The sequence below is a fragment of the Haliaeetus leucocephalus genome, unplaced genomic scaffold (genome assembly GCF_000737465.1).
Source record: "Haliaeetus leucocephalus isolate CR32 unplaced genomic scaffold, Haliaeetus_leucocephalus-4.0 Scaffold21, whole genome shotgun sequence".
NCBI classification, from domain to species: Eukaryota; Metazoa; Chordata; class Aves; order Accipitriformes; family Accipitridae; genus Haliaeetus; species Haliaeetus leucocephalus.
This window is the reverse complement of record NW_010972457.1, coordinates 2,481,015-2,501,960: the sequence shown is the minus strand read 5'-3', so window position 1 is coordinate 2,501,960 and position 20,946 is coordinate 2,481,015. Positions and strand designations below refer to the sequence as shown.

At 37.9% G+C, this 20,946-nt stretch overlaps 1 protein-coding gene across 3 annotated transcripts in view; it reads right to left on the bottom strand.

Annotated features, from left to right (window-relative positions):
• DCLK2 (doublecortin-like kinase 2) overlaps positions 1 to 20,946 on the bottom strand; it is a 99,522-nt gene that overhangs the window by 34,158 nt on the left and 44,418 nt on the right. For 2 of the 3 annotated variants that reach the window (XM_010576157.1, XM_010576165.1), the window contains exons 3-5: positions 9,354 to 9,456; positions 6,814 to 6,915; positions 1,568 to 1,662 (exon numbers count right to left, since the gene is read on the bottom strand). In XM_010576157.1, the coding sequence (XP_010574459.1) occupies positions 1,568 to 1,662; positions 6,814 to 6,915; positions 9,354 to 9,456 (300 nt within the window). Of the gene's footprint in view, positions 1 to 1,567; positions 1,663 to 5,427; positions 5,479 to 6,813; positions 6,916 to 9,353; positions 9,457 to 20,946 lie in introns of all 3 variants that reach the window. The other variant, XM_010576149.1, reaches the window with a different exon arrangement.

Sequence of the window (20,946 nt, the reverse complement as noted above, 5' to 3'; positions counted from 1 at the left end):
GAGATCAACACTAAATTGTCTCAATGAACCAAGCAACTAAAAATATATTAGAATTAAACAAATAAATCAACATCTTTTCTTGGAATTATCACAGAAGCCTGGCAGAAACCAGTGCCATACTCCTTGCAACACAGACAAAGACTTGGTAACAATTAGCACGTCAAAACCCAAATCTAAATACTATTCAAATCACGTCCTTTAGCCAGTCTCTTAATTGAGAAAGCAGTTTTCTACAGAATTATGCAGCCTCTTCACAACTGTTGTGTTCACCAATGGGAGCTGTTACTTGATCAGAATAATCAGTGTGAACCATCCAGTGTGCTTCCAGAAAGGCTGCAATTGATGATTTCATAAGTAAATTCTACTTAAAAGGTCAGCTGCACAAATGCAGCAGTAAGATGCTCAGCTGTGCTCCAGACAGTGTTCCTTTTATTTTACCAGGCAAAAGGCACAGAGCAGCTCTAAGAACTGTAAACGCTACCAATTTTTAAGTGGGAGAGGAAAAGAATTCTCTTGGTGCAGCACAGAGAAAAATCTGTCAGAGATCAGGCTGCTCCCAAAGGAACCCCTCACAAGCTTTCAGGCAGGAGACTGCATTAAGGGGTGAAATTGTGTGCCATGGATGAAGGAGTGTGCTGCAGATGAAATTTTGGGCAATGCTACAAGACTATAATGTATTGAAAAGAGGATACTACATTTATATAGGGTGAGGGAATGTCATGGTTTAACCCCACCCAGCAACTAAGCACCACGCAGCCGCTCACTCACTTCCCCCTCATCCAGTGGGATGGGGGAGAAAATTGGGAAAAGAAGTAAAACTCGTGGGTTGAGATAAGAACGATTTAATAGAACAGAAAAGAAGAAACTAATAATGATAATGATAACACTAATAAAATGACAACAGTAGTAATAAAAGGATTGGAATGTACAAAGGATGCGCAGGGCAATTGCTCACCACCCGCCGACCGACACCCAGCCAGTCCCCGAGCGGCGAATCCCTGCCCCCCCACTTCCCAGTTCCTAAACGAGACGGGACGTCACATGGTATGGAATACACTGTTGGCCAGTTTGGGTCAGGTGCCCTGGCTGGGCATGAGAAGCTGAAAAATCCTTGACTCTAGTCTAAACACTACTGAGCAACAACTGAAAACATCAGTGTTATCAACATTCTTCGCATACTGAACTCAAAACATAGCACTGTACCAGCTACTAGGAAGACAGTTAACTCTATCCCAGCTGAAACCAGGACAGGGAATATGAATTACGTGGGGGGGTTCTGCAGTCCACAAAACAATGGAAAATTTGGAGGGCAAACTGGCATATTCAAGCCACCATCACACTCCACCTTTCCTAAGCTGAGAGTTCCATCCTGCCAACCAAAGACAAAATACAAAAATCTTACTTCAGATCTCTTCTCCACTTCAACTCAAAAATCCTACTAGCAAGGCTACTCTATAGAATTATAACTCTTTTTTTTTTCTTTTTCTTTTTTTCTTCTTCAGCATCACTGTAATACATCAGCCAACAAATAAGGGAATTCAAGGTTTTTGATGGTTCTTGCACTTACCTTGAGTCCACGAAAGCTGCCTGGGCTTGTTGGTGAAGAACTGGAGGACTTTGTAGATTTTGGGGTGGATAATTGACTGCTTGGTGTTCCATTAACTGGCCAAAGCAATAAAAGCAAACAAATGAAAGAAAAGATGAATAAAACTCAAAAACCCTAACTTGCTTTTAAACATAACATATCTCTCTGACAAGTTATCACTCAAGTTTGCATACAAAGACCAAAACAGATGCCTCAGCATTTAGGACTAAATTATACACTTGCATGCCACACAACTGCGCCCCCAAAACTCATTAGCCTGGACATGGGATCAAGAAGACACACAAATATTGCATTGTCATTCTAGAGATTAAAAAGGCCTATTCTGTCTTTGCCAGTGCAAGAGCTTTGGGCAAGTAATAGCCACAGCCTTTTAAAATTATATCATTTATTGTGATATCACACAATAAAATTTGGAGACAGAAAGTGTTCATAAAGACATTTGACCCTCCATCTCTCCTTTTTGGATCAACACCTAAGTTTCTAGGTAGAATGTTTCACAGAACACAAGTTGTTTTGTTTGGGTTTTTTTTTCCAAGAAAAACAAACAAACAAGAAGTATGAGCTGTTTGGGTGATAAAGAACTTATGCAGTAGTTCAGAAAAATACTGATTTAAGGGGAAAAAAACCCCAACAACATGGGGTAAAAGCTAGTAGGTTATTTCTGAACTTCCGAGAAGTTCAAGTGTCTGTAAAAACATACAATATCCTCCCTCTTGACTTCAAGAGTTAATTCATTTTAAGTCCAGTTTTCCAGAGAGGCCTGATACAACATCCGTTATATCTCTGGTGACTTGACTATAACTTAGGTCAGTCCTTGTATTTTTCTGAAAAAAAAACCTGATGAATTTCATTATGCAGACAGAATAGCATGCTGTCCATCATACACAAATATAATGCAACATTATATGATACGACATTATTTCCTCTCTAGCTGAACCTTATTTTTCCTGGGAGAGGAAAATACCAGGCAGAAATTTAAGAGCTAAAAAGGTTTCATAGCTGATTCATGGCAAAGAATTATCTTTTCAGAAAGAAAAAAGCAACCCTGGCAAATAGAAACTTAGCTTCAAAGTAAATAACAGTTGCACCTGCACATACCCTTTACACATTCAGAGGTCTTTCATGGGTTATGCATCACTTCTTAACCAGTGCTATTGGATTTATTTTACAAGTGTCTATTAACCTATTACCCTAACATTCTCTGAGTGGTGAAGATGCCTTCCAAGTACTATTTTTACAACCTGGGCAATCTATCTGCCAGTAGGCCAGGGTGACTGCACTGCAACTTCCACAAATCGCTGTTTTTCACAAAAACCTCTTTCTCTGATGTGTGATGTTAAGATATAACTAATTAGCATTTAGCTACAGAATAAGTCTATCTTTGAAGTCTGATAACTTGGATTTACAGTCCCAGATCTGTTACAGGACTAAGACCTTAGTCTTTTCTACTAAAAGCATTCAGTATGTTTAGGATATTTTTGTCTTGACTTTAACAAGGGTTACCTGTAAGAACAATAGGTGAATTATTTAAGTGGCTTTATAAGCTAAAAGTATTTAGGCATATATGGCCCTCCTGCAGACTTCTTTTCATCACTTTGTTTTAAATAATCTTCTCGAAACCCGGCATATCAATGCATCCTTGGTTTATTGAGAATTTGCAAGTATAACGATGAAAAGGGCTAGTGGAATGCTATCTTACTGTTTTCTGCTTCTCGCATAAACAATTTGCTCTAGCCATTAGAAAAAATACTGAGCTGTAAAGTTCATGACCAAAAATGAGATACTTCAGTAGAATTTGCTTCCAAATGACCAGCTATTGCTGCAGGAGGAAAAAAATTTTTGTTCATTCACAAATTCTTTTTATACAGGTCACAGAAAGGTCACTATTTCCTGAACATGACCACTGAGGCCTACACTATAAGACACCTGTATCTGTCTCTACGTCACTACATTCTTTTTACGCATCGACAGAACCACTAAACTGTACCAGTGAAATTGGCTGGTTAACATAATCTTCTTCCCTCTCATAACTAAGGAAGAACAGCCCAGCCTACACTGACAGTAGTCTAGCTCTTTGCTATTATCTTACACATGCTTGGTGGACAAGGGTGGTGTTCTGAGCCAGGGCTGTGACTAGATGATGTCCAGAGGTCCCTTCCAACTTTCGTCCTTCCATGATTCTACAACACATGGTATGTTCTGCTGAGGATCTTATTTAAAAGAGCTGGCTGTAGCTACAGCTTTGCCAATGTCTTCTGAGAGCCACTGCATTTGAGTTGGTGCACAGCTGCAACAACAGTAAAAGCTGGAATTGGCCCTGTGTAGATAATAAAAATTTTGCATCTATAGGGAATCAGCCAACTGCTTGTGCTGGTTTTGGCTGGGATAGAGTTAATTTTCTCCATAGTAGCTAGTATGGGGCTATGTTTTGGATTTGTGCTTGAAACAGTGTTGATAATACAGGAATGTTTTTGTTATTGCTGAGCAGTGCTTACACAGAGTCAAGACCTTCTGCTCCTCACACCAGCCCACCAGTAAGTAGGCTGGGGATGCACAAAAAGTTGGGAGGAGACACAGCTGGGACAGCTGACCTCAACTGACCAAAGGGATATTCCAGACCATATGACGTCGTGCTCAGCTTATAAAGCTGGGGGAAGGTTGGCGGGAGGGCCACTGCTCAGGGTCTGGCTGGGCATCAGTTGGTTGGTGGTGAGCAATTGTTTTCATTTGCATCACTTGTCTTTCTTGGGTTTTATTTCTCTCTCTTTGTTACTTTCCTTTTCATTACATTATTTTTATTATTTCAATTATTAAACTGTTCTTGTCTCAACCTACAAGTTTTCTCACTTTTACCCTTCCACTCCTCTTCCCCCATCCTGCTGTGGGGGGAGGGACTGAGCAAGTAGCTGTGTGGTGCTTAGTTGCCAGCTGGGGTTAAACCACAACACTGATATTTTAGACAGCAGTATTTTATCTTTTTTTTTTTAACTCAAAAACCACACAAGCAATCTGTATTCATTTTTGGCACAAACTTGTCTGCTGCTATTGATTTGCTGGTTATTTCATGTATATGCAAAACTTACCTTGCTTATCTAAGTATAAGTGCTTTTAAGGTTTTTTTGACATGTAGAGCAGCCTGAATATACAGAAAAAAAAAATTCTTCTCTGTTGTTCTTTAAGTAGTATGTATTAGGCTACAATTCTTTAGCATATTGGAATGCTGAAAACTGAAAAACCTACGAATACCTTTTAAATTGTTAACTTCTAGTATGGTCCAAAGTCTCAACTTATTTGCTAATCAAAATGCAATTTACTTGTTTTAGAGATACTTTCACTTTGAACTGAAGGTTCAAGGAGGTTTCTCATCATTTTAGAACTTTGGTTGAAATAACACAAGAAAACAAAAGAAGGTAAAAAAGTACAAATAAAATTAAGAACTGACGTGTTTTTCACTGCCTTTTTCACCAACTCTTAGCCCTGTCTTTTTGCACTGTCTGAAATTTTCTATAATATGCTTTAGAATACACATACAAATGTATTGCTCCTCAGAATGCTCCTCTCCTTGTAGTCAAATTACACCTCTACAAATTTAACTTTGACACCATTAGCAGATGTCCAACAACTATAAAGCATCATTTATATTATTTCACTCAAATGATCTACTTCAACAAAAAACCTACCCCCATTAAGTCTCTGGTTCACCAAATGCAAAACGTGTGTTTCAAGCTTGAAAATATTCACAAATACAGCAAAAAGAATACAGGTAAATGGAGAGGGAGGAGACACACTAGTGATATACAGCCATAATAGTAATGGCTCACCTGGGGATTTTGCTGAAGAATAAGCACTGGAGTAGTGGCCACCCCTCTTTACTGTACTCATATATTTGACACAAAGGAAAAAGACATTAAGGAAAGAAGTTATTAAACAGCTCTGAACATGCATGAAAGGAAGAAGGGTAAATAAAGATAAATAAAGACTACATGAGAAAAAATGGCAAGTAAATAGAAGGATAAATACCAGACAGTTTGGATAAACTTTTCAAATTAACCTAAACAAAGGGGTTCCAAGTAGAAATAAGTAAGGAAATGACAGCACTGATTTCTAAATACTTTGCATAAAATTCACTGTTGATAGATATCCCATGTGATCTCATTGAAGTTAACAGGATTGCATGAAATGTCAATCAGTTGTGAAACTTGCCCTTCATGCTACATTTTTCTTTGCTGTTACCGCGATCCTTTCAAGCTTTTCAGTTAAATATTCAACTTTTATAAACAGATGATAAATATTCTACTTTGAAAGAAACCAAAGACATAAAATTACTTTAACCAGCATCAATTAAGCAAAACAAATATTGATATGGAAATGAGAATATGGAATACTTTGCAGTTTTGAATACACGCACAGGAGCTTACATGTATAGTTACATTCAGAACAGAGCATCGTATATTTACATATTCAGTGGTTTGATTTCAGGGCTACTTCTCCAGGTCTGAAGGAAAAAATTTAATTAAGTTTTATTGTCTTTAGAAATTAAATGCAGAGGTAAAAAAAGGAACACATCAAGTTTCTCCCTTCTACTTATTTGCATAAAAGACTCAATGGTTGGAATATATGGTGTTCAGCCAGACTGCTGGCAGAAACACAATGTGAACCTTTCTTTGAAATTACAGGAAGTACAAGAAGAAAAAAAATTTCTCTGTTGATGGGCAATAACTTTCCAGAACATCCCCTAAAATTACTTGAAACAGCAAAATCCTGTATTTCCAACAATATTTGGCTTATATAGGAGAAACCTTTCAAATTCAAAACACTTCAGGGTATGCTCTAGTTCAATGAACATGAATTTAACCACGTAAGCATCCTATAGCTAACAGTCTTCAAGAAAATCAAGTGCCATGCTGAAAACATATCCCAAGTGTACAATTAGCACAAATTATTCCAATGTTCATAAACTGAAACTTTTTATGCCTGTTAATTAAAAAAAATAGAAACCATATTTCTTCTCACAATTCAAAAATAAATGCAAATTTTATTATAAATTAGTATTAAAGCTATGAGACAAACTGAAAAAACATTTTTTTCCCCTCAGAGAACAAAGCATGGCACTTCTATTTCAGACAGAGCCAACAGTTTTTTCACCCCATGAAGCAAATTCTAACTTCATGTATTTTACATGTTCAGTTCTTTCCTAGAAGTAGTACCTGAGGCAGGTGATTTGCTTCGACGTGAAGGTCCTGGACTTTTGGACCCAGTATGCCTCATTCCAGATGATCGGGAATAAGAGGACTTCATAACACGGCATTCTACAAAGCAAGCAGATAGAGTTTTGACAACAGTTCAATGTACAGGCTTCCTCCGAACACTACTGTTGCTGTTTATTATCCAGAAAATGAACTTCAGTATTTTCTAAACATGCTTGCCCAACTGAATGAAACAAATTTAAAAGAGCATCTCAGAACTTTAACCTACATACCATAAAACCTATTTGAGCTACTCAAATGCCATATGTAACATTCTGCATGTAATATTCCTTTATGTCTTAAAGCTGGATTATTACTATAATTCAAGTTTGTATGTACGCACAACTGAACAAGTAAAGAAGTCAGCTGATGCCAAGGTTCTGAAATTCAGTAAAACCTGCAAGCTGTAATGGCAGCTTCATATTGGACAACTGCACAGCATTTACCTTCTTTTGCAAGAAACTTATGTTGTGACCAATTTTTAAAGAGGTAAAAAATGTATTGTTTCCAAAAGGCTGAGGCAATAGATTACTGCCATTTACCATCAGCTATATATCATTAAATAAAAGACAACCTAAATGGGAAAAAAATCAATAGGCATACATGCATTGACATTTTGGAAGCAGTTTAATTCCTACAGTTAGCATCCACTGCAAATCCCTCCATAAATTTCCCTCTCAATTTTGTCCCTGTTATTCAACACTACAATGTCAATGCAATAATTATGATGCCACATCACCATCAAAAATAGTAAGTAGAGCTGCATGCCCTGCCATTCAAGTCATGGTCCACCCTGTCCCTAACCTGCTTTTCTCCATTAAAACCTCCAGAGTTATTAGAGGAAGGAGGGACCACCAAAGCTGAAGAGACAAAGGGAGAAAAAAAAACCCCTCCATCACTGGGTTCTCCAAAAGGGAATGAGTCCAATTAGTCTGTGCATGGTGTAATGGAAAAAGCAAACTTACAGCCTTTAAATCTGCAAGGGAAATTATAATTTTGCCCAGACTGGGATTTGCAGTGTGAGTTAATGCAACCATGCTCTTCTTTTCCTGCATAAGAATAAAATCATATCTTAGCTAGTCCAAAACTATGTTAAAAAAATAACCTTCTTGTCACCTCCTTACTAGCTGAATCAACATAATCAAGCAGTTCTGGAAAAGCAGCATGCTGGCAGTAACAATAGAATGGGAGCCAGCTGAATCCTCCATCCAAACATATGGAGCAGTGGTGGGATATATACCTATACTTCTTGAAGTAACTCAAGATTTTGTAATGAAATTATGGCATTTGTAAAAATTAGAAAAACAGCAGGTGCTTTTGCTTTCAGTTACCTGAGAGCAAGGCAACCCTCCCCCCACCTCCCCTATTCACAGCCTGAAGCTCTCTTCAAATAATCTGATGATTCTTGCCAGGACAAGTTTTCTTTACCACAGATTAATTTTTTGATAACAGAAGATCAGGGTGATTCTACAGCTGAAACAATATAGACAGAAAAAACATGTCTAGTAGGGCCTGTAGAGATAGGACAAGGGGTAATAGTTTTAAACTGAAAAAAGGGTAGACTCAGACTAGATATAAGGAAGAAAATCTTTTATGATGTGGGTGGTGAAACACTGGAACAGGTTGCCCAAAGAGGTTGTAGATGCCCCATCCTGGAAACATTCAAGGTCAGGTTGGACGGGGCACTGAGCAATGTGATCCAGTTGAGGATGTCCCTGCTCATTGCAGAAGGGTTGGACTAGATGGCCTTTAATGGTCCCTTCCAACCCAAACCATTCTATGATTCTATGAACATAGAGAAAAAAACAACATATATTTGATATGATATTCGAAGCCAATTCTAAAACTCCCTGGTTGAGGAGAGAGCTTTTTCCTTGAACTTACATTATAAATTTTCTCTTTAGAGATAAACAACTTTTGTAAACAAGTTAAATTCATGATCTGTCAATGCCAGACAGCATGGGCACAAAGTCCCAGTTTGTCTCATCTCCTTCCCCACCCAAATCCCTCCTATAACCTCACAACATAAACAGGCTCAACACTTGGTCTATAGCAGACAAGACTGGAATGTGTGAATTGTGCAGGACAATTCAAGACCTGAAATGAGCGTGGTTACATATGTCATTTTTCAAAAATCTCATGAAGACAGCACTATGGAAATCTTACAGTCACAGATTTCAAAAGCAAACATTTTTAACAGATTTTAGATCCATTAGATCCATGACTGAACCTTTTAAAATTCAGTACTGTTTTTCATGTAACTTTAGGGACAGGGTCTGTTTTCCAAGAAAATAGGTCAGGTTTGGTAGTGCATTTTAATAGATTTACAGAATCCAGATGATGGTTTGGAAAAACTTTTTAATCCATAGAAAAATATATTCCCATGTATATTTTCCTAAATCACACAACTCTTGAGGACTGAACAGGGGGACAGGGTGGGGAGGGGGAAGAGTTCTTAGTGAAATTGACTATTTCAGTGGGTTTAGGATGTACAGTCTTACCACTGTGATCCAACACGAAGTCATCCTGAGCGTACCGGTATTTCTCAGGCCCACATGCAATGAAGACATCATCATCTCCAAAGAAGTCCTGCAAGCATGTCACCTTGACAGCAAAATAGACAAAACAAAATCAACAAATGCAGTACTTTCAAATACTAAATCTTCAGTTAGTCAGCAACAGTTAGTAAGTTTGTGTTTTCCTTTTCATAGTGATACCATAATGTTCTTTTACAATGACAGAAACACCCCAGTTCTCAAGTACTTCAGCTCTCCCAGTACCGCAGGAAACCTCAGAGTCAAGAATGTAAAATATGACTGCCCCTCACCTCCAAACACCTTCTCTTATATCTAACGCCTGTATTTTTGCCTAGAACTACACATACATGCTGATGACTTTGACAAGTAAACACTACCCCAATATCAAAGCTTCTTGTATTCTTACATTAATTGCTTATGGGAAAATCAGTCAAGTTAAAATGATTGCATCTACAAATTTATTTTTTTATGCTCTGAGGCATTTAATTTCCATGTTTTAATGTCCTGTTAAAAAAAAAAATAATTCCCCCCTTTATTAAAAGGTATTCCATATTCAAGAAAAAAGAAGTAGAGAGTCCCTTTTATGCCTTTGCAGCTCTGTCTGTTCTTCATTCTCCCAGTAAGGATGTTACAATGTATTTCCAGAAGGATGAGGATATCAGAAAGAAAAATGTTTTAGACATTCTTTAAAAACACAAAACCCAAGACCTTGAAAAACCCTCACTTCTCAAAAGTCAATAAAAGTCAGCTTGTGCAGGAGCAAGCATCTGCTTTAAAAACAATTAAAACCAAAAATGCCACAACAAGAAATCCCACCAAACTCATTTTAACTTGTAAGAAAAAAAGTGTTTGCAGGTAGCAAGCTATTTTTAAAATGTAAACGGATTAAAGTTCTACCGTATAATTGTTTCCCTATTCTTTTTAACATTGCACACCCAAATGAGATCTGGGAATAAAAGCTACGTAGAGGCTAAGAAAGTTAGAACCATTTGGTAAACCCATGTAATTAAAGAGGTAAAACAAAAAACTGCTTTTAGGGAAACTAGCTTTTTTCTTTCCCAGATACCTGTCAACCCCATTTGCATATTTTACCCACTGTGATAATAGTAAACATTGGCAGAACTACAGGAAGGGGTGTCTACTGCCTGCAGTATTCTGAGAAACACTCAGAATATCAATGACCCTGAGCTCTCTGCAAGCACACCCACACAGGGCATTCACCAGCAGCACAGTTGTCATGGCAGCTAACCCAGGAATAACAGCTGGTGCCCTTACAGCAAAATCCTCACTACAGTGCCACATGCAGTATCCAGCATTTGTGTCACTGTGTTACGCAGCCAAAGGACTCCAGCCATCACCAAAATTCTTTTATTGTTATCTTACCATTACAATGACAATCTGCTCTCATGGACGAGAGTCATTTTCAGCTGTACTTGAAAAATAACTCCCTCTACTAATAAGAGGACTCATTATCATTTCCACAGCCTTCAGGAATCCAGCAACCAACCCAAACCCACCACTACAGGAAAAGCTGTGAGAAAGCTTTCACAACACTTATCCCAGTAGCACTGTTGGACACAGGCAGAGATGTTCTGTGAGGCACAAGTTCACACGCAAAGCCCCCAAAACCGGGTGCCATTGCCACAAGCTCTGCCTACCATCACTGCTCTACTCATGCCCCCAGTGCCCTTGCAGTGCTGTTTTGAGCAGGTTAGAGTTAAATGCTGTGGTTTAGCAGAGCCTAAAATTAATCTTTCTGTTCTGATTCAAAGCCTCCCCCTCACCCCTTATCCTATCCAGTCTAACATCTGAGCTGAGTAAGAGAGAGAATGACAGGTCTTATGTCAGACTCTGAGAAATACACAGGGATATAACTGCATGCAGCAGCATCCTTTTATTGTCTGCAGAGCAATTCTACAAAGGAAGGGTCAGATCTGTGCACAAAAGATGACAGGAGTACCCTTAGCAATGCACCTTAAAATCTTTTGTAAACGGCTGTTGGGGAGGGGAATGAAGAACTTTAAGAAAGGTATTAATTTCCATACGAGCTTTCCCACATGTTCACATCTGTACAGTTTCCCCAGGCAAGAATAGACAGGAGTAATCCTGATCAAATAAACTGCTGGAGATAGAGCAATGGCACCTCCATCTTGGAGCTCAGGCTAATGCCAGCCTCTCCGTCTGCTCGCACACTGTGTATCTGACCTGTGTGACTTCCACCTGTCAGTCACAAACCAAGACCCACTTTAGCTTACTGTAAAAGATACTAAACTACACTTATAACTGAAAGCCAGATAAATGCAAGTATGAGAAAGATCTACGTAGATGCTCACTATGTTCCTGAATACTGAAGTCCTCCTTCTCCCTACAAATAGTCTGGACTGGCTACACATAATACAAGAAGAAAAAAAATATTGAAAAACTGTATTCAACAGGGAATAAAGATCTTCTAGAACTTACCAATCCCAAATAACCACACATTAGGAGGCGAGTGAAGTATTTTTATAAGCAAGTTCATGGCAATCTTCTGTTCTCCTACAAGTACAATCTAATGGTTATTTTTCTAGGCTTTTATCGTAATAAAGTCAAAGGAGCAGCTCCCAAGGTGCAAACAGATGCTAAATAAACAGTCTTCATTTCCTACAGAATTAAAATCAATGTATATGCTGCAATTAATGATAACAGTTTTTTGCTCACTTAGTGTGCAAAAACTATTAAGGGAAAGCCGAAATGAATAAATTGTTTGCATGGGATTTTGAATGCTGCAAGTCCATGGCAGTCTAACTTGCAAATCACACAATTCTGCTCCAAAGGATATCTCTACTTATATCACATAGCAATTTTTTAGAGCTTTGAGCAGGATTCAATCAGTTTAGAAATTTCAAAACAAAAATATTTTGAACACTTATTATTTTTTTTCAGAATTTCATTAGCAGTATAACTTGTACATATGAATAGCATGTCAGTCATTCCAGTAAGTTAGGGATCACAATTTGGTTTGTCAAACTAGTATATGACAAATGCTGCTTCTCTTTCCACTAAGTGTCTATCTTAACCACTCTTTGTTTTGCTGCACTTGGTGATAAAAGAACTGTTCAGTTCTCAAAATATTTCCTAAAATGCCTTTCAAAGGAAGATGGTTTTAGCAAAGCTGCATCTAAGTGTACCATAGCAAAACCAGACAAATATGTAGTCATTCATTCAAGTAACAACTCTTTTGCTAGTCCTCATGCTGTGAGTTTCTATGCATGAAGTTGAAAATGTGAAAAGCTTTAGACACCCTGAAGAGGTTAAGCACCAAAATGAGATCTGATTTTCAATAGTGTTGAGAGCTTTTTTAAAATTACAATAATTAGGTCATTTTTGAGATTCAGATCTGGCCATTTCCCAGTTTACATCCACAAAAGCTGTATAGAAGTACTTAGAATGCATGCTTTCCATCAGTAGCCTTGCAGTAAAGCTCAGTCAGAATCTATTTTTCCTGTCTGTGGCTTTAATTACCACAGATAACGCTCTTTTAAAAGAACAAAATGAACATGATTTGTTTGTCCATGGGGAAAAAACAAATAAAATTTAAATGTTTGGATTTTTTTTTTAATGGAAGACATATACAGAGCTGCATAAGGAAGTTTTTTAGGGTTTATCATTATAGCCAACACTACAAAGGCTTACACCAAAGGAGTTTCAGCCTTCCTTGAATTCTCCCCCCCCCCCCCCCCCCCAAAGTGAAATATATTTTGAAAAACTGGTCTAGGAACACTTTAGAAAAATGTTATCTTGTTAACTCTGGATGTTTCAATTAACATGTTTAAATGTGTTAAACCCCATTTATTTCTAAATACAACACCCTTTCCTAGCCAAACATTGCCTATGTTTTGCTGGTAATTCCACTGCCTTCCCTTTATTTAGAACAAAATGTGACTTATTGGTGCTCCTCTGAAAACTCAGACTGCTATCAGGTTGTCTTATTGCATTGCTTTTGTTCAAAACATGTCACTATACGCAGCAGAGTAGTGCATATTTGGATAGAACTGGATTGAAATTGTACTCAGTCCTTTAAAAATACTTCTCATGGCTTAGAATTACAAGCACGAATACAAGGGAATAGGGAAAAGCAAAAATGTTATGTGAGAAGTCTCAGACTAAATATAACTGGAAGTCAATGTTACATTTTCTTTTTTAGTAGGGTCACCCACAGCATTATTGTGTGTCTGTTTCAACAGAATCCGTCCACTTGCATTCTCGCCATAGCTTTCTGAGATGATGTGCAAATGACTCTGGGCATCGCTGCTTCCTGATGGGCTCAAAAAGGCTGTGCTCACCATTAGACTAAAGATCAGGGGACAACAGAATTTAAGTGGCAGCATCAGGAGAATTAAATTGTAACTGGCTTCAACTGCAAGAGCCCCAAACAAGTAAGCAAGAGGCTCAATGATCCAAAACTTGAATTGCTTGTTACAAAAAAAGCAGTCTTTTCTCATAAAACTTCACACACACACACCCCCGCCAAATTGAGGAAATCTTGTGACACTGAATGGATGAAGTGTTTTTGAAAAACACAAAGACCTTTCTAATAGAGATACATATTACTAAATATGCATTAGGTTACAGAAGTGGCATGACTAACAGTAGTTTGCAAGACCATTAATGGTAAAAGCACTTCAAAATCACACAGCTGAAAGCACAAAAACATGGTTTACAAGCAGAAGAAAATGAAGCACAAACTCACAGGAATGGGCAACACCACAAGTCAAAATGTGAAAATGGGGTGTTGAAAGGGAAGGGAGTGAAACACATCTATTTGAAAAATCAATTTCCTGATCCCCTGCTGTCTACGAGTGCAGTGTTTTAATGTCACATGCACCCATCATATTTACCTTTTAAAATAGGTTTGTATTTCTGACAAATATTTATCACCAAAGAAGTTTGCTCTTTCCAAAGAAATATTTCAGTCAGATCAAGCTACTGGACTAGAATATACAAACTGTGATCCACACAGAAATCCCTTTCCCATTACCATCACACAGGCCTAGAAATGTAATTTACATCAACACCTACTCCCACCTTTGAATCTAACAAGCAGAAGATACATTCCCACCAGAAGAAACACGAATAACAATCGATCTTTTATAGACAGAATTCAACAGGTATTTAATAATTGTCCTTTATGATGAAGTTACAACAAAAAAACCCTGAATTATATAGATAAACATTTACCCACAAGATATTTGTCCTCCAACCTCCAGAGGAAAAAAAAATTACTAAAAAAATTTTGCAAGACTGACATCATGGAGATTTTATAAGCACCTGAAAAATTACTAAATAATTCAATTCCTCTCAAATCTTTAGCACTTACGAGAGTTCTGTAACCATAGATTAACAACCTCCAGCCGAAGCTCACTGGATAAATTGTATTTATTCCAGCTCTACAAATATGCTTCATTCTCAATGTACAAGGAAGATCCGTAAAGACAAATTTTGGCTTAATTTAGTATGGCTGATTCAATTTAAGTAAGCAGCAACAGGACTGTACAGTTTGTCTGAAGAACCACACCCTGTGTCTGGGGAAAGCTTCTCTGGATAACAAATTCTTTACATCAGCTGAAAATGGAACTAAAACATCAAAACTGGAAAAGATATGCAAGATTGTATGTATTTGTTTTAACAATGCAAGAAATATTTATATCTACTTACTTCAGGAAAACAGGATATGGTGTAAATATTTAAAAAAGGAAGCATGTAACATACTGGGCAAAAGAAAAACTGGCATGCACAGTAACAGCTGGATTTGTGTGTGTGTTTTCAGCTCAGCAGCAGTGACAGGCATTTGAGGCTGAAATTATTAACGAAATGCAGCAGGGTTTTTCCCATGAATTGCTGAAAAAAGTGTGAATAATTTGTTAAATGTCAGCATGACAAATCTAGATACAACCTCCCTGCTACTGCCTTCAGTGTGAGGGGTCTCCACATTTCTGCTGTGAAATGCTACTCCCCTTTGACTGGGACAGATTGCAGCTATGCCGTCCTGACGGTTTTCCTGTTTGCCCCTTGCATCAACCTTTATTTCCAAGCAAGCAAAAGTCAAATATTTGTCTATTTTGCCAGTCAGGTCATATTTGTAATCATCATTTTTGTTTCCCCTTTTCAAATAATGTTAGCGCTGCCACTTCCTCTTCACTGCCATACAGTCTCATCAGAATTCCTGCAGTGTTTTTGAAGCTGTCAGGCTTACAGTTCAAGGGTTTATGCATGTCCTAAATTGCAAAACGCAAGGAAAGCACTCCTGCAGAAACAGGCCAGTTGTCTGTTTTCTATTTCAGTTCCATCACCAATAGGGGCAGACTTAACTTTCAGAAGGAAGAGTTTCCTTTAGGCAGCCTCAGGAACTCAAAAAGGAAGGTGAAAAGGGCATTCCCACCCTTTCCTACTGACTACTGTGATTTCAACAAGATTTTTCTTACCTTGGAACTTCCCCTTGGTCTCTGCACTTTTACAGAAAAACTTGACCAAGGGAAAGGGGGGGTATGTGTTTAACCAATATTCTTAACTACTCACTAAGCCATCAATATCCTTCATGACTGAAACCAAGACTGGCACAAAAGAGGTTCAGTACTAGCTTAAGGCAGCTATTTGCCTGGTTATACTGAGTCACATTTCCTGACACGTCTTCAGTAAACAGCAAGAGAGAGAGAATAGCCAGATGGTTAGCTAGAATATACCCAGGAAGTAGAAATACAGAGAAAAGTCAAACCAACGAGCCCATGACATGCCCTTAAAAAAAAATACTGTAATTGCCAATATTCTTTTTTTAATTAACAACCTATTCATTTGGTAGAAATGACACTGTCGAAGGCAACTATAATAATTGATTTGGAAGCAGGCAAAAAAGAAACTGTTTAAGAGCCAGGCAAGTATGGAAGCCCACAGCGTACACAACAATAGCAAAAAAACCCTTGCTATATCAGATACATAGTAAACCTGGAAAATCAGGTCAAGTGGTAAGATTCCTCCTGGTAGAGAGAAGAAGCACTTGAAACTTGCAAAAACTTCTGTTCCTCACCAGCTTATGTTCTCTGTGACAGCTCTACTGCAGAAAGTCTCTGGGAATTCCCAAATTAAACAAAATGACACAACACTAAAGGAAGGGTAAGCAAGCTACTAACTTCTGATGCAATGCTTGAAAGAGCTTAAATGCTACTAAGACTGGGCATGTGTTTCTGCCTAAAACAACTATAGGGTAGGCTGGGGAGTCCTAAAGCTTGAGGACATATAACCATGAGCTTGATAGACTCTAGTTGACACCTTTCCTACTGACTGTAGCTGTGAGGATTATGCAATGCATCATAGTAACTTCCCCAACAGCCGACTTCCATAACGTCATTAGCAGACCAGGACAAAAAACTCCCCCTCCTTTGTTCTCTAAAAATAATTGGAATTAGGTCAAATACCTCTTAATTTCTGACGCTCAAATGCACAGCCATTTTGTCTGCAACTAAAATGTGAAATACAGTAACAGAGATCAGATCATGCAGAAAGAATGCAAAAGTATCAACTGTGTTACAAAAGTTAAAAAATTCATTACCTGATTGCCTGTTATATGACTCTGCATCTTGACCAGCAAATTTACTTCAGATTTTAAAGCTGTGATTTTCCTTTATATTGATCTCCTATATTTGTTGACAAAATAAACTTTTCAAAAGTTGGGGGGTTTTTTGTTTGTTTGTTTGCAGTTTACTCAGAGGCTCTAAGACCTTTCTAACAGTCTCAGTTAATCTGTTTGTGAAAACATGTTGATGGTCCTTTTTCTCAATAGCTAAATCAAGTAATTCACATGGTTTTTGGTCTCACTCTATAAAGTCCCATTTTAATCCATCCAGTTGGTTGGCTTTAGGCTTGAGAGCAGTTCTGCTGCAGTCAATGGAATTATTTACATTCATGAAGCCAGGCACAACCATAGCTTGTGGAAGGTCTGAGGGTCTCCCCAGCTCTGCTGGACACTGCAATAAAACTATATAAAAAATCTGATTTCTAGGTCAGAACTTCCACAAGACATTGTCTGATTTACCATTTAAGGTTTGGCATCTGGTACCCTTTAGTCTCTTCCTTTAAGTTTATTAAATTCAATAAATAGTGAGAGAAAAACTAAGTTTTCTGGTTTTAAAAATTTGTAAATGTTCGATTTGCCTGCCTTGGATAAAGGCAGCTTTTTAACCTATTTAGGAAAACCCACCAATATTGAAACAAAGACCATAATGAGAGTAATTCTTCTAGGCCAGCTTCCTAAATGACTATTTAATCAATGGCTATATCACATTATTACAATCACCATTAAAAATGAACCTCCTTTCACTCATACTCCGTGATAAGGAACAGCAGTGAAAAAGGAGGAGACAACCCTTCTGTCTTGCAGAGAATCTAAGGAATAAGAAAGAAAACAGAAATGTTAAATCTTTGCCTGCTGCCTTGTAAACAGAAAAAGCCTGGCAGTAAGCCCAGGAAACGCCTAATACAGTAGGACAATGCAGAAAGACCGTATAAACAGACTGGTCAGGTCACCACAACTCATAGAGCCAAACAGCTATTGGGAACAGATGACCGAACAGAGCACATATCACATTTTAGTTTTATTTCAATTTGAAAGAGATTTTTGCATATTTTTTTAACATCTTGAAGTTTAATTCAGAAAATGAACACATGTGGAAATGGAAGATCGCATTTGAGTGTGATTCAAATAGATCATCCTCACTGCAATGGAAATGACAATAAGAAAAATAAGCTGTAGAAATATGCACAAGTTAAAGTGAGTTTCTACACGTACATATTTCTTAAAGCCTTCCAGTACTGTAGGGCTTTCTGGCAAGGTCCATTCACCAGTTTTTCCAAAGGGCAAAACTGATCTCTTTCTGCAAAATCATATTTCAAGTATTGCACTGATTATGTGCAGCTATTTAGATATGGGATAATTACAGTTGAAAAGGATTAAAAATCTGGAAATTTTGAATCATTTTGAATCACACTATACAACTCATCTGTCTGTCTCTGTAACAAAAAAACACCCCAGAACAACCCTTCCCGCAGTATTATCTACTACTTCAACAAGAGTCAATCATTTCAGTATATTAAACAGTGGAATTTAATGTCATGCTTCTCAATTTCAAGAGTTACACAAAGAAACAACAGCCTTACTAAACATGGAATAAGTGGAAATTGGAAACAGATAGTTAACAAATGCAGCTCAGGATATGACCATAATCCAGTTTGTCTGAAGAGAAAAAAAAAAACAAACCAGTATTTTCAGTTACAAGACAAGGATTATATCTTTGCCCACAGGTGCATAAATCACAGCAGCTCAAAAGTCAGCGTAACAGATTCTTTGCTTAAGTGGCATAACTGGGAAGCCTAATACAGAACCAAAAATAGCACCTGACTTCACACAGCTAACCTTCCATCTTACCTCTGAGTAGCTAGTCTAAAAATAAAAGCTACTTGTATTATGAAAGAACATTAAAAGAGAAAGTGTACATATAAGGACAGATAGCTGGCTCATCCAATTCAGTAAAGTCTTAGGGATTTAATGACACCCTGTTCCACAATACAAATGCAGTTAAAATAAAAAGTTATACCATTTTTTTTTTCCCATAAAATTACCCCTTTTGCACTGTTATAGAAATCAGCGCCATTAGCTAATCACCCTACTTGGAAAACATGGCATTCACATACTACGGAGAACTTAAAAAAATGAAATTGGATGGCCAAATACTCGATGTACTTTAATCTCTCCAATTCTTTAGATCAGAAGAGTTGCTATGGCATGTAGCAATAACCTACTGCAATCCAAGGTTTCCACTGTTCATGGGCAGACAATATTTCCTGGAGAGGTTACAGAAGCAGCAGTTCTTTAAATGAGAACTATTTTTCCATAGACAAATAAGAAATTCAAACTCTGTTTGTGGCCAGTGCAGAAAGAATAAAAGAAAAGGTAGAAATCTGGAAAGGTCCTTTGATGAAGGGTACAAATAATTTTTCATGAATGTCTAAGCTTTAAATGGAAGTTTTACAGTTTTACACTGGAACAGGTTGCCCAGAGAGGTTGTAGATGCCCCATCCCTGGAAACAATTCAAGGTCAGGTTGGACAGGGCTCTGAGCAACCTGATCTATTTGAAGATGTCCCTGCTCATTGCAGGAGGGTTGGACTAGATGACCTTTAAAGGTCTGTCATGGTTTAACCCCAGCCAGCAACTAAGCACCACGCAGCTGCTCACTCACTCCCCCCCCCACCCAGTGGGATGGGGGAGAAAATTGGGAAGAGAAGTAAAACTCGTGGGTTGAGATAAGAACAGTTTAATAGAACAGAAAAGAAGAAACTAATAATGATAATGATAACACTGATAATACAATGACAACAGCAATAATAAAAGGATTGGAATGTACAAATGATGTGCAGTGCAATTGCTCACCAGCCACTGATCGACGCCCAGTTAGTTCCTGAGCGGCGATGCCCCCAGCCCCACTCCCCTCCAGTTTCTATACTAGATGTGACATCCCATGGTATGGAATGCCCCGTTGGCCAGTTTGGGTCAGCTGCCCTGGCTGTGTCCTGTGCCAACTTCTTGTGCCCCTCCAGCTTTCTCACTGGCTGGGCATGAGAAGCTGAAAAATCCTTGACTTTAGACTAAACACCACTTAGCAACAACTGAAAACATCAGCTTTATTGACATTCTTCGCATACTGAACTCAAAACATAGCACTGTACCAGCTACTAGGAAGACAATTAACTCTATCCCAGCTGAAACCAGGACAAGGTCCCTTCCAACCCAAACCATTGTATGATTCTGTGGTTTTCCTATGGCATGAATTGTTCATGTAGTAGCTGCTAAAGTCAGGTTTCTGTTCAAATTCTATTAAAAAAAACAAATTAAATAACTTTAAGATTGAAAATATTAGTCTAAACACATGACTCACTGCAATTTAATGTTGTTATGTAGAGATATAAAAATCTACTGTTTTCTGAAACCTGTCAGGGTTTCAATCTTGTACTCATTCAAATCTGTTTCTCAGACCACTGCAATAGGAGGAGAAAAAGTTTAGGTATCGCATAAATTCAGATCGATCTCTCTCAGTGCTGCCCCCTTCATAGATACCATTTCACATAACAAGAAGTCTTGCTAAAATTCGTCGAGCTCCTTACAGACTAGAAGGATGCTTTTCACATGTATTTTAAGTATTGGTCATTTGACATTTTTAACCCTTCAGTTGCTTCATCTAATCAGCATTCTATCTGTTTCAGTACAACAACAACTGCGCTTCCAACTAACCTTGCAGTTCTATTTTTAAAATTCTAGCTTATAAGTTTTGCAATGCTAATTGCGTTCCATACATTCAAACAGCACGCACACCTTTCAAAGGCATTCGATTCTGGAAGTATGCTCCTCACTTAATTGCAAACTGGAAATACAGAATCAAAATTAAGCTTATGGGTGCTCTCTAGTCACCATTTCAAACAATGACAGTTCACAGATGAAATAACAGAAATTCAGTCTAAAAATACTACCATAT